This window comes from Podarcis gaigeae, assembly GCF_964106915.1.
Source record: "Podarcis gaigeae genome assembly, chromosome: 12".
Taxonomy (NCBI): Eukaryota; Metazoa; Chordata; class Lepidosauria; order Squamata; family Lacertidae; genus Podarcis; species Podarcis gaigeae.
In genome coordinates this window covers 11,613,472-11,627,810 of record NC_139688.1, presented here as the reverse complement: position 1 = coordinate 11,627,810, position 14,339 = coordinate 11,613,472, and the positions used below count along the sequence as shown (strand labels likewise).

At 37.7% G+C, this 14,339-nt stretch overlaps 1 protein-coding gene across 22 annotated transcripts in view; it reads left to right on the top strand.

The window, feature by feature from the left end:
• Window positions 1-14,339, top strand: part of KMT2C (lysine methyltransferase 2C) — a 151,828-nt gene that overhangs the window by 102,492 nt on the left and 34,997 nt on the right. For 11 of the 22 annotated variants that reach the window (XM_083704435.1, XM_083704423.1, XM_083704422.1 and 8 more), the window contains 13 exons: window positions 261-389; window positions 1,707-1,826; window positions 3,700-3,830; window positions 4,678-4,864; window positions 6,496-6,594; window positions 6,954-7,001; window positions 9,685-9,822; window positions 9,965-9,997; window positions 10,083-10,208; window positions 11,228-11,366; window positions 11,594-11,808; window positions 12,073-12,146; window positions 13,003-13,185. In XM_083704435.1, the coding sequence (XP_083560561.1) occupies window positions 261-389; window positions 1,707-1,826; window positions 3,700-3,830; window positions 4,678-4,864; window positions 6,496-6,594; window positions 6,954-7,001; window positions 9,685-9,822; window positions 9,965-9,997; window positions 10,083-10,208; window positions 11,228-11,366; window positions 11,594-11,808; window positions 12,073-12,146; window positions 13,003-13,185 (1,622 nt within the window). The remainder of the gene's footprint in view (window positions 1-260; window positions 390-1,706; window positions 1,827-3,699; window positions 3,831-4,677; window positions 4,865-6,495; window positions 6,595-6,953; window positions 7,002-9,684; window positions 9,823-9,964; window positions 9,998-10,082; window positions 10,209-11,227; window positions 11,367-11,593; window positions 11,809-12,072; window positions 12,147-13,002; window positions 13,186-14,339) is intronic. The other 11 variants (XM_083704429.1, XM_083704436.1, XM_083704425.1 and 8 more) reach the window with 4 other exon arrangements.

Here is a 14,339-nt window from a genome sequence, read left to right as displayed (position 1 = left end):
CCATCCGTAGTAGCATTTATACCTTCTGTCTTTTCCCGGCATTTGATTTTAGCAGAGTCTGTTTTTACTACTACTACTTCAGTGTGCTGTCATTCAAAATTGTGTGCGATTTTATTATGCTCATTATTTTATATATGCCATTTCTTACCTTAGGAAGCTTTTTCCTGAGAGGTGAGGCAGAATTCTGTAAGAGAAAATGACAACTCCCTATGGATTTTATTTTATAATTGTTTTATGTGTTTGTGTGTGTTTAAATTCAGAAGGAGATCTCATGGACTGTGAGGGAAAATCTGATACAAGCCCTGAACGGGAGCCTGCAGATGATGATCCTAAGGGAGTAGAAGGAACTGAGGGGATTAAAAAGAGAAAGAGAAAACCATACAGACCTGGTAGAGTACATGCTCCAGATGTTTGCATATTCATTAGGTTTATATTTATTATCTATATGTAAATAATCTTTTAACTTACAAACTTGATAAGATTTTGCTGAGAATTATCACTTCCCTGTTTGTTGTATATTACAGCTTCCTCTAATTGGGTTACAATTCATTTCCTTTCTGATTCTAAAGAATGGTGTTCCAATGTTGCGAAACAGGAGAACTACCCGTATCATTCTCTTAAGTACTAATTTTGTATTGAAACTTACCAATGGATCATTAAACCAGATAGGTGGCCTGCTGTTCTGAGTGGTTTGCTTCCGCTGTATAAGACAGGAAAATGTATATGTGCGCACACACTATCTCCCCCTAACACTATCTACTGTTAGAGCACCTTTCATTAAAGCAAATAACTACTGTAGCAGTTAAAAGAAATTTCTTTTCTGCCCCAGTGCATATGCAAAGTATAATAACTCTAGACAGTCTGTATCACTAGTTTTGAAAGTGAAGTTGGAATATTGTTTTCCTTGTCACAACAACATAATCCAAACGTTTCAGATTAGACTCTTTTTGCATGTTCCACAAGGATCAGTAGGTCTAAACATCAGTAGGTCTAATCAGTTTGTTCCTAACTCTCCCAACGTCTGTACTTCGTCTGTACTTCTACCTAATGTCTTACCCAGTAAATTATCCTCTCAGCAAGAATGAAAGGACATTCTATTTCACCCTTCCATATTCCATCTGGTTAAGTTGGCTAGATAGACATCATATTCTCCTGTGTTGGTCTATAGTCATTGGGTTTTTGGCAGATGCTTTCCATTCTAATTCTTTTCTGATGGAGAACTCTGTAGCAGTTAGTTGATTCTTGAAAGCTTATTGTCACTGCTGATTGGCACTGACAGCAAGCCTCCCTTGCCAGAGAATACTGTAATTGGAAACACTTTAAGACTCTCACCTGGTATTACATATGACATCAGGAGTGGGGCAGTTGGCCATGGCTTGCTGCCCACGGATCAAGGGTTCACTATCCCTGCTATAGTGCGTGAGGCACTGGTGCATCATTTTCATTACATATACATCTCAGGACCATGCATCTGGATCACTCAAAGCTCCTGGACACAAATTCTAGTAGTGTAAAATAAATTGCATTACCACCTCTTGTATTATGATGTAGAGCCAGGTGCTTACTAAATATGTACCGTGTATCCACTTCCAGTTTTATACTTAAAGTGGACTTTAGTGTTTGTGAATCTACAAAAAGGTGAAATCCAAGTATGTTTTCCTAATTCAAATAAATTCAAGGTGTATTATGTGTGTGTGTTTTTACAGGCATTGGTGGATTTATGGTACGTCAGCGGAGTCGTACAGGACAGGGAAAAACAAAACGATCTCTTTCAAGGAAGGACTCCTCTGGCTCTGTATCTGAGCAGATACCCAGCAGAGATGAAAGTGGGTACTAATTATGTGAATCAACCACTTAAATGTGACACTGATAGTTATGTTAAATTATCTGTCACTATAGCAACATGTACTCCAATATAGGAGCATTATATTGTTAAGATTCATTATAATGCAATTTAAAAAAAATTAAGTACTGGTTTTCTCCACATCTGTATTTTCAGCACTTCCCATAGCACATACTTATTCCTGAAGCATCATTTTAAAAATGTCTGTCCTGAGCAGTTCATATTAATTTTGCATGTGTTTATTCTTAAGCCTGTTCCATACCATTTGCGCATTAATCTGTGGATTAAAAAAAAACCTATTAAAATTGTTATTTAATTCTTTATTTAATTTTTTTTGCAGTATTTTACTGCAAAATACATATTGAAATAAACATTTTATATTAATGTTTGCATTTCTATAAATATTTTATCCTAAATTACATACTTCAGTATGTTTTTAAGCAAAAAAAACTGTATTGTGAAATTCAGAGGAAGGATCACTGCATTCTGATCTGTGTGAATTAGGTCAGTTTACTTAAATTGTGGGCCAAATAAAACTCTTCTCCCCCTCACCTGCAACTGCTTTCTCACCCACCCATCTCACCTTGTTTCTGCCATCTGTTCACACTGTCTCATGCTGCCCATTTATACTCAGAATTGCCTGTCAGGAGGTGGCTACAGGTAATGTAGTAGTGTTGAGGGAAAACCGACAAATGGGTTTCTTGCAGTGCAACCTTTTAATAAATTGTAGTGATAGCATCTGCTCTTGATAAATTAGTTTAACCTGGTTAAATGCCTCCTTACATAACATGTACACAAACTCCAATACTTTTTATGCTCTGTTTAGAACCAGGGATTTTACCTTAATCAAGAATTTGGAGTTTGGGTCTTGTTGTCTCAATAGGTTGTATCATTATGAAGGCAGTGTTAATGAAATGCTATGTTACCATAGCTTTGTTTTAGGAATGGACAGTAACTGCAGAGTGGATGATACTGCAGTTGGATTGATTATATTGATTTACCCATAACTGACTTGTTCAGTTACCTAATAATGCTCATCAAAAGTAGGAATTCCCCTCAATCTTTTAGAAATCTCTCCTGATGCTTTTCATAACGTAGGTGGTGATGTGTAGGTTCCATATCTTGACACACTGCAGACATTTCCTTAACACTTGAAAAGGTGCTAAATGTATTTAAGTGTCACTTCAGTAGCTGAATAACTGTGCACAGTATCATTTGGTTGACAAGAGAAAAATAACAATCCTGCTAATATAAAATGATAATATAATGAGAATTAATTGAAAGCACCTAAATGAAACATCCTTTTAAGAGGTTTAATTCAGTAACAAATTTTATTTGTTTAAAAATAGCATTTGTCACTTATGAGACTGTTACTAAAATGTATACAAATACAGATATGCTATCTACAGTATATTGCAGTGATATCCAACAGGTTTACATGAAACGCCCCCCCCCAAAGGGGTAGATCACTGCAAGTTTTTTATTCTGTGAGTAGATCGCCGTCTCTTGCGAGTTAGACGTCCCTGGTATACAGTATTCAGTATTCATTTTATGTTGAAGAAAAACCATTCCCTATCTTCCTCGAATGCAATTATTTCACAGTTATCTCAATTCAGCCTGGTAATAATTTTGTAGATTTTGTTTCATTTCACTTAGCATCTCTGAATACCTTAAGAAAACATTACACATCATTTGCTAAATTGGTCCATCTCTGCAGTTCTGCATTATTGTAATTTTTATAATATTGCTGTTTTAAACTAAGGAGATGTACAGATGCGAAACAGAGTGGGGCAGTACCTCAAGAGTGGGCAAGAGTTATAAGTAAATTTGTTATTATGCATGATTGTCATTGTTAGGTTGGAGTGAACAGCTACTAGATACACCCGTTGATGAAACTACTCCTGTTTCAGAGAATACAGAAAAAATTAAAAAGCGTTACAGGAAGAAGAAAAACAAGCTTGAAGAAATCTTCCCAGCGTACTTGCAGGTATAGTCATTGCTATGCGTAGTGTGCTGCTTAAGATTAGCATTTGCATATATTGAGTAAACTGTTAATCGGTGTAAAATTTGCTTTCCAGTTGTGTGATTCATTATCACTCTAAGTTGATTTTGCATAAAGAGAGATCGTTTCAACAGCCTCCTTTTGCTATTAAGCATTAAAACATAAATTACACCTTTCCTTCTAATGTTCCTGTTTCGTTTGTTTTGCAACAAAAACAATAGAATGTTATTCAGACATAACCCAAATGTCTGTATTAATGTTGATATAGATGCTTCAGATGAAAATAGTTTGCCCTTGCTAGGAGGATTTAATTTTGTATACTGATTCTTATAAACAGAGGCTATTTTTTCAGCAGCATGGAGCAATATGGAGAACTTAATTCTTTTCACCATATATTACCTAGCTTGTATGCTAAGATAGGTGAATTGAACCAAGTTTGCAGAAGAAAAGTTCCCCATCTACTCTTCTCTCTAGCAGCTGTCTGTGTGCTCCAAAAAGCTTATCCAAGGGGTCAGGAGGCTTCCTGAACAACCTTGGATGGGCATGGGGAGCTGTTGAGTATGGGGAAATTGCCCCAAATTGGAAATGTTTCTTCTTTTTTCACAGGATACAAGTATTTGAATAGGAAGTAAAGAGCGATGGATTAACTTCAAGAACTTTACATTAAAAAATAATCATTTGTGTTGAGTTTAATTTTACTATGTCCTAGCCACAAAGTTAACATTAGAATGAACTAAATTGGGTGAACAATAGTTTTGTATGTAAAGAAATCAGTTTTTGGTTTTGTGTTCCAATGCTCAAATGTGGGGAATGTGTTTGTTTTTCATTGTAGGAAGCCTTCTTTGGAAAAGACCTCCTAGATACCAGTAGACAAAGAAAACCAAGTTTAGATAATTTATGTGAAGAGAGCCTTAACATTTCTTGCAAAGCAAATTTGAACACAAATTTCCTAGATCCATCTTCAGATCCACTTCTTAGCTCAACTTCCACTCCAGCTCCATCAAAATCTGGAATACAAGGTACACCGGCTTGTATGTTTTTGTTTCTTTTGGTAAGGGGTACTTGAAGAGCAGAGTTCGTAAAAGCAGGAATTTTGGGTGGATTGGTAGAAGGACAGTGGTTAGGGAAAGTATTTTGTATAATTTCCTTAGCTATCTTATTAATTAGCATTCCCCGTAAGTGTGTTCTCTACTGCTGAGCTATGGCCCTTCTGGCAGTTTACAGTTCCTATAGGTTTCCAACACTGTTGGAAGGGGTGGAATTGTACTCAAGTCTGATAGCTACATTGTCTTGTCAGCAGATGGCAGCAATTGGACAGTGGCTCTTGAGTATACTCTCTCATTATAGTGACACGAATCCCCCTGATTTACCAAAGAGCTCATGTTTCTGAAGCAGTTCAGAAAATTGCTGGAGTGCAGATGGTATAAAACCAAAGATTATGAAGCCTGGGCCAGGACAGCAGGGGCTGACATTACAGTCTATGTTTATTATATGAGGAAGGTGTTCTATGGATCCAAGCTGTTTGAACACAGGGGTGAGGAACTTTTTTCAGCCGTAGGCCACTTTCTGGCACCTACATGCCAGCGGTGAGTAAGGCCCAAACAAAAGGGCATGGGCCTAAAGTACTGCAGGAGCTGGTGTGCCCACATAAATGTATTGCACACACCACATAATTATGCTGCACACACATACATATATGCAGGATCTCACTCTTTTTCACACATACACTCAAATAGGCCTTATCAGTCTTAATTGCCAAAGAGGGTGATCCTCACAGAGATTGCATGGTTAACCCTTCCCTTCCTAGCTGCCCCCTTTGTGAAATCCATCCCCGCACCCATAGCAATTAGGCTTGAGTAAAGCCTTCCACTGGTACGGCTGTTTTCAAGCCTAATTACAGTGGAGGTTGTTTCCAGAAGAGGATCACAGCTGTGATTCCCTTCCCCCATGGCCCCCTGCACTGCAATTAAGCTTGGAAAATGGATTCTATGGGCTCCAAATAGGAGGCTTTTTTCAAGCCTAAAATCTGTAGGAATAGCTGAGGAGGAGGTGGGGTGCTGTGGGTGAGCTTTATCCTACCCATGGCCTGCCAGTTTCTTGCCCTGATTTAAGTCATTGTAGGCCAATTCCCAAAGTGTTAAATGGTGTTTCAAAGAAACATTCAAGCCTCCTTTTTGTAAAGAGAAAATAAAAGAAAGGTATCTGATTGGAGAAACACATTCTCAAAATAATACTTGTTAAAAACCCTTCAGCTCAGAGCAAATGGATAAATAACATGGGGGATCACAGTTGTTATGATTAAGGGCTTTCCCACACTGACCTTGCTTCCACTCTTTCTAGGCAAGGACTGTGATATAAAGTGCTGTGTCCAAGTACCCTCCATTTTTCATTGCTCCAGAGCTTTCCCCTGGGGTCAAAAACCCACTCTTTAAAGTCCAATCAAAACAAATGTCAGTCCACTGAAAACCCAGATTGACATTTGCTCCAATTTGGCTTTAAAGAAGGGTCATTGCAGGGAAAGCTCAGGGCAAAAAGACCAACCAAAACACACTCATATATGGAGCTTTAAAGCACAGACCTTTACCTTGAAAGAGCAGAATAAAAGGTAAATGTGGATAAGCTCATTGTGTAAAGCACCTGTTTTCTGTAGGTACCTCGGATGACCCATTAGCTGCCCTTGTGCTGAGCACTGATGATGACATACTTGGAATTCTTTCTGATGATTTAGTGAAATCTGGGGATCATTCAGGTACATGTATAAGTTCTTGTTGGTTTTGTGAAATTTGTCTTGATTTATAAAATCATCCTGTTCATGGTATTATGCAACTATTTATATATGTATTTGTTATACCATAAGTATGCTTCAGCAAGCAAATGACTCTTTCTTATTTCTTGCTTTGATCAATAAATCTGCACTTTATTTTACTTTGCACTTTATTGATGTGGGGATAACTTTTAAAAATCTTGTTGGTGTCTGGCATTCCCATGTACTATTTTTAGCATGCAGCTGTATATACTTTTGGTTTATATTCTTTCTTGCTTTTTCAGCCTCTCCTTTTCTTTCTTTCTTGTTATAATCATCCATTTTATCTGGTTTGGATCTTGTAGGTCTTGATTTATGCACTTTCCAGGTTGAGAGCTCATCCTCCCCTTTTGGTAAGGAAATAAACAGTGGGTGATTCATGGTTAGAAGTAGTAATCTTTCCTAGTGGTTTCGGCTGATTTTTTATTTTTGCATGTGTAAATATATTCCATGTCACTAAAAATTCTTTCATGTTTCACTATCTCTGTGTGCAGAGTCTTGTGCAATGTTAAATACCTGCCTGTGCAGTGCACCTAGTAGTGTTTCAGAATTTTGTTTTAAAATGTTGTGAATAACTGGATTTGTGTGTGTGCCTTTCACAGTACAAAGTAACACGTTTCCTTCCTCCTGCACTATTTAAGTATGTTTTATAGAGCATCACAGTGATAGACTTGTTTTTAATTTAGTTTGTTGTGTTATGAAAAGCATGAATAAAAAGTTAATATCAGGTTTTAATTTGGCCCTGGATGGACAGTGCAACTTTGTCAAGCATAAAACATAAGGTTGGAGTCATTATTTTTAAAGATTATATAAGCTATTATCTCTTTAAGTATTATTTTTTTGCAATGACGCCAACATTGTATTTCCAAGTATTTAAATTCATATACTGCTAAATATTGTAGTTACTAAGTGGTAAGTGCTATAAGTTAAGTGTGTTTATGATACTAACCCATATTAAATAACATTTGTATGTAGAATTCCAAGAATGCTATCATTCTTAGACTGGAAATTCTCAGCCACCTCATTCTAATCTCCTACACAACCACCACTCCCAATGCCTATATCACCCATTAGGAGAAACCCACAAGAAGACAGAGAGGTCATAAATAATCTAGATAGCCTGGGCTTCAGATCCCCTTGAGATAAGTTGACTAAAGCTCACTCAGTTGAGCTTCAGCAACCATGACCATGTGCTGCTTAGCAATATACTGTTCTCTGGTGTTCACTAGCCAATCCAGCCTGAGGAAATACTTAGTTCCACCTCTCATTCGTGTGATGTGATAACAGGAACAAGTTTAGTATAATTATTAATCATTCAACAGAGCTTTTCCAAGTAGTTTAGGCCTTCTACAGTTTGGCACAGTAGGACATGTGAACAAATCCTCAAAAGCATGCCTTGACATCTTTGCAAGGTTCTTCAAAGATAAGAACCACTCACAACTACCATGATTTGGATGCCACAGTTAATGCAGATCAGCCAAGTCCAGGACACCTATTTGGTCCAGAGATAGCCTTGCTTTTTTTCAGTGGGGAGGAAGGAGATCCTGTGCAGGGGCAAATCATGTAGAAGGTGAAGAAGGTGGGAAACCCATCCTGGATCCTTCTGTCCCACTCTAATCTCTCTCCTCTCTCTCACAACTTCAGTGGTCAGGGGTGTGTGGACTCTGGAATTCTTTGGGGTGTACTGAGTAATATAAGCTGATCTCACAGTGCTTCATCCTGTTCACTGGCTCTTAGTCCTTTCCAGGCTCAATTCAAGATGACAATTTTGAACTTTAAGACCTTTCATAAATTTAAAACCAGGGCTCCTGAATCTTTCTCCATCTAGACCTTACTCAAGTGTCCCTTACAAGTGAGATGGGCAAGTGGCTAAGGGAGAGAGAGGCCTTTAGAGTAGTAGCACCCCAGCTATGGATTGACCTCCCTAGGGATGCTCACCTACACTTGCCTTGGTGTCATTTTGGTGCCAGGCAAATATCTTTTTTTATTTTCCTATACTTTTTAATCTCTTTCAGCTTTCAGCTATTTCTATTCTCAGCAACTGTTTTTATGCTGTATTTGTACTTTCATAGTATCATTGTTACTGAATGTTAAATTGTTTTATTTCCTGATGTGAGCTACCCTGAGAATATTATTACAAGGTGACCTATATAAATATTGTGAATAAATAATGTAAGTCAAAAAAAACAGACAGAATCCAGATTTAGATCAGTTATGGAATAGATGAAGTACTACAGGTTCTAATATAGAGAAAGCAGTTCAGAGAGGAGATGGAGATGTACTTGGAAGAAGAGCCTGGAGGGAGGTCTCACGTTTACTGTAATTGATGACAGACGCCATTCCAGGAAGTACAGAACCAGGAAGTGACTTGTGACAAAAAAACTACTACTGTGTAATGTATAGGAGAAAAGGCTAAATAGAATGTTGTTTTTTGCTGAGCATCCCCGGAGCCAAAGGTGGAAAGAGACACAATAATGTTTCTGGCAAACCACACCTAACATCTAAGGATAGCGCCTTGGGCAGAAGCCCCCAGTGTATTCTTGGCTCTCTTTGGCAAATGTTCTTCTTCACTAGAAAAGGTAGTAAATTGCAGAATCTTACAAAGAGGGTAGAGTAATCCATTTCTGCAGGCTATTGTTGTTTCACCAGATTTAGACACCATATTAAGTTCTGTGTAAATGTATCTATATCAGTTCTGAAGAAAATATTTCCTCCTTTAACTATTCCAGAGACGGTTTTGTAGTGTCCATAGATTAACTCTTACCTGCTGATGAATATTTGCAAAGAAGCCTCTAATGTTAAAATAATCCAATCACTTGTTGGAATTGTTAAGTTCTTAATATCAGGAAAGGCTTATGATTCAAGATAATATTCAGTCAGGTTTGCAAAACCTTTGTTTCTTAGACCAAATGAGTTTTTTAGTTGGGTGTGTTATAGAAAAATATGCTTCAAATATATTTTCCAAGCAGTTGTTAAATTAGGCACCTCAGCTTATTGCTGGTCTTTTAGTTAAAACCATACTTTTCCTTCCATCAGCTGGACTAGATATTGGACCCATATCGGATGATCCATCCTCTATACCGCCACAAAGCGTCAGTCAAAGTTCACGGCCACTGAGTGAAGAACAGTTAGATAGAATCCTGAGTCCTGAACTGGACAAGATGGTCACAGATGGTAAATGTTTCTCTTATATCATTGCCTCATGAAGGAACTTTTTTTTAGATTTACTTCGTGCTTGGTTTTAATTAGTTGCAATTACCACAGTTCACTGTATGTATATGTTTGCTAATGTTTCTGTTGATTTTACTTTGTTCAGGTGCAATTCTTGGCAAACTGTACAAGATTCCAGGTATGTTCTCTTGCTTTTTAATATCATTTTATGAAGCTTACTAAATGCAACCATACCTTATATACTCACATGCAGTGTTTTGCAGAGCTGGGAGGAAAGGATGTTGAAGACCTATTTACTGCTGTCCTGAGCCCTTCAGCCACTCAGTCAACTCCTTTGCCACAACCCCCACCACCGCCACCTCCTCAACTCATGCATTTGCATAATCAAGGTTTGTTTATTATTATTTTTTGAAAAATAAAAATGCAACTAAACTGCTAGCAATTCACGCACAATTCAGTCAGTTTCACCCAGTCTTGTGAAAACTGGAAGCTAGAGTATTGTTTTTGTAATTTTTTTATCAATAAAATTATCCTATAAGGGTGGATATGTTTCTATTGATACAGCCTGTCTCCTATCTACCTAGGACAGTAGTGAACAACCTGTGGCCTGGCGGCTGCATCCAGCCCTCTGGTTAGAGCAGGGCCACTCTTTCTTTCTCTACCAAGTTGTATGTGTATGTGTGAGAGAGAGGTAGAAAGAGGAAGAAAAGGTGGCAGAGAACATTCTTCAGTGCTGCAAAGTCCATCCACTTTTGTCTCTTCTCTTCCCTGCCCCACAGTTGCTCAGTTCCTGGCAAATTCTCCCTGAAGAAAGGTATCCCTTGACAGATTCCCTGCCCCCACTACTTCATTGGTTCCCACCCCTGTACCCAAGGATGCTTGGCCAAAATCTTTTCAGTTCTTCCTGTCTCCAGCCAAGGAGTAAGGGTCATTATATGTTCCTGAAACCAAACGTTGTCTTCTGTACAGCATCCCAGAACCCAGAAAACAAGGCCAAAACAAGGCTTTAGTCTGCAAAATAGCATGATGTGAGAGGCAGAGTTATTTGAGCTTAGTCCTTAGGTGTTATCTTCTTTCAAAGTCTTCAAAACAGAGTAAAATTTTTGAATTTTTAATATTTGGTGTATGCAGAAAATGTCCCTTCAAATGGTTTACTTTAGTACTGTGAAATAGTGAAGCAGAGTTTTAGCATGCTTTTCACATGCAAAGTACTACTATTACATTTTATTTTTCCTGAGTATCGGCTTTCAGATAGTAATCAGTTTTTTACTTATGATATTTTAGATTGTTCAAGTTATTGTGCTTTATGGTATTGTGAGCCACCTTGGGTGGGCTATGCCCTAAAAGCCCGTATGTAAATAAATTACAATAAATAAATATGATTTGTGTTTTCAACTTTTCTTTAAAGGAGAGAATGCATTTTCAAGAGTTCCACTTATAAATGGCCTAATTGGACCAAGCCCCCATCTCCCTCATACAACTTTGGTTCCGGGAGGAGGTATAGGCTCATTTTCTACAATAGCACAGCCACCATACACAGACACAAGGTGAGTCAAATGGAATAATTTGATATATCCCCTACTTCAGCATAGCTATTCATTGAACCTATCATGTTGCTAATGAGTTGGGCTCTCTGATTTCTCTTCTTCCCGGGTTTTAGAGTAACCAAAATTATTAATAATTTTGAGGTGTTGCTAATTTGTGCATGTTTGTTGGAATAATGTATTTCCGTATACTGAAATGAACAAATCCCTATTTTGCTTTGCTTTGCCAGGGATAAGAATACAGCATTTAATGCGGTGATGAATGATCCCAACAGTTCTTGGGTTCCGTCTGCTACACCACTCGATGGTGAAGGTGATACCATGTCTAACGCGCAGAGAAGCACTCTTAAGTGGGAAAAGGAAGAAGCACTTGGTGAAATGGCAACTGTAGCACCTGTTTTGTACACGAATATCAATTTTCCAAATCTAAAGGAGGAGTTCCCAGGTATGTTATAAATTGTAGAATCATAAAATTGGAAGGAACCTTAAAAGTAATCTTATCTAATCCAACCTCTTGCCAGTACAGGAAGTCCACTGAGTTAAACCTTGCGTTACAAATCTGTTAGGCACCAATCTTATTTCATAAAGTTCAGCTTTTCTGAATTCTGAAAAAGGCAACAGTTTCATGTTTACTGTTTACTGATGCGTTGATGATATTCCTAATACAAAATAACAAAATCTTACTCCTTTTTCTCCCCTGCATTCTCAGATTGGACTACAAGAGTGAAGCAAATTGCTAAATTGTGGAGGAAAGCAAGCTCACAAGAAAGAGCTCCATATGTGGTAATGAGTATTTGCCATTTTTGTTGAAACAGAAAAAAAATGTTATGCCTCTGATTTCCATTAATTAGTCTAAAAGTATTTTAAGTTTTAAAACTGCTATAAAGCACACTGCTTCTGCAAAGTGCATTTTACATACATGAATTTCAGTTAGTTTCCTTAATTTACTTTTTATGGATTTGGGGCCATGCCTGCTTTCTTCTGGCTCCTCTTTTGCATCTCTAAAAACCTAGTGTTGAATTTACATACTAAACTTTTAAAAAAACTGACAGGATGATTTGATCCTCTGGAAAAGTAAAGATCATGAACATCACCCGGAAATTAATTCCTATAGCTGTTTTTAAATGGTTAAACTGATTATATTATTAACTGAAGTGATGTCTGTAGGTTTTTTTTTTAAAAAAAATCCCATTTGCTCTGTTTAGTGCTTACAGTGGTTAGCTTGATTTCGGATATTGTCCTAATTCTCTTCATATGTTTAATGAAATAGTGAAGTTGCTGTTGGTGCAAAACACGTGGATAGGACTCTTTTTCTTGTACTGTTTTCAGTGTGTGTGTGTGTGTGTGTGTTTGCTAACTGCACCTTTGATATGACATAGGTGCATTAACCTTACTTTGTGTGTCTAGGAAGATTAGTAGTTCACAGGTACCATAAGACTCTTTGTTTTCGCTACAACAAACAAACATGGCTACCTTTCTGGAAATGTAACCGAGGGTGTCCTAGTTTCTTATTTCCTATGTGAAATTTATTCAAACCCCATAAACCGTTTGTGGCTTTTGTGTTGGTAATAAAGAATGGCATTACTTCCAATATCAGTCTAAACAAGTCTAAAAAATTACATGTGTGCTTGTTTTGCAGCAAAAAGCCCGAGATAATAGAGCTGCCTTACGGATCAACAAAGTGCAGATGTCTAATGATTCCATGAAAAGGCAGCAGCAGCAGGATAGCATTGATCCAAGCTCTCGTATCGACACTGAACTCTTTAAGGACCCATTAAAGCAGAGGGAATCAGAGCATGAGCAAGAGTGGAAATTTAGACAGGTGTGTTGCATTTGGTCTTTGATTCCCCCTTTCGTCTAGTACAGCTGTAGAAAAAACTGCCCTTAATTAACATCAGATGCTAGAAAAGGAAATAGTAGTTTATCATATACTTTGTATATGGGCTGTGTACAGCAAGTATAGGTAGCCTCTGAAGTGACGTCTACATAATCCTAGCACCTTAACTGAGAATTCTCAATTTAAAGTAACAAAAAGTGGGGCTTAAATTAAACTTCCTCCATTTGCTACCGTTTTGTGACTGGCTCCATCCCCGTACCTCCTCTATGTAGACTGGTAGGCCTCAGTAAGTTTTAGGCCCCTCCCCTCAAACTGGCCCTGTGGTTAGAGAGTTTAAGAAGCCCCGCCATACTGCAGATGCCTGAAGAACTCAAAGCCATTTCATAGTTCAGCTTCTCGGTGATGCACCACATGTGTAGAAGGTACCGTATTTTTTGCTCTATAAGACTCACTTTTTCCCTCCTAAAAAGTAAGGGGAAATGTGTGTGCATCTTATGGAGCGAATGCAGGCTGCGCAGCTATCACAGAAGCCAGAACAGCAAGAGGGATTGCTGCTTTCACTGCACAGCAATCCCTCTTGCTGTTCTGGCTTCTGAGATTCAGAATATTTTTTTTCTTATTTTCCTCCTCCAAAAACTAGGTGCATCTTGTGATCTGGTGCATCTTAAAGAGCAAAAAATACAGTAATTCTCAGGTCATGAGCATTTGTAGAGGCTACTTGTAATATTACAAATGAATGAAGGATTATTTCCACATGGTGTTTCACAAGAAAGTTAGCAGGTTTTTCCACACTATTGAAATAAAATGTCATTTTGATAGTCAGTGCATTTAGCATATGTAGACCAATGTATTGTGAGCTGCATGCTATGTTAGCTCATGTGCCAAACCACCATAGGGATAATTTTGTGTGACATAAGAAACTCAGAATAGTTTCTTAAAAATAAAGAATAGTTTCTTAAAAATAAAGTTCAGAAGCCTCTGGTACTTTCACCTTGGATGGAATGTCCAAGGAAGTTATACAGTGTCCCTGTATCTTTTAACAGAGGTTGTCTTTCTTCTTCAAATTTAAGTATATATTCTCAGAGATCTGCACGTTTGATATTAGTCATTTGGAAGCCTGCATAAATAATATACATATT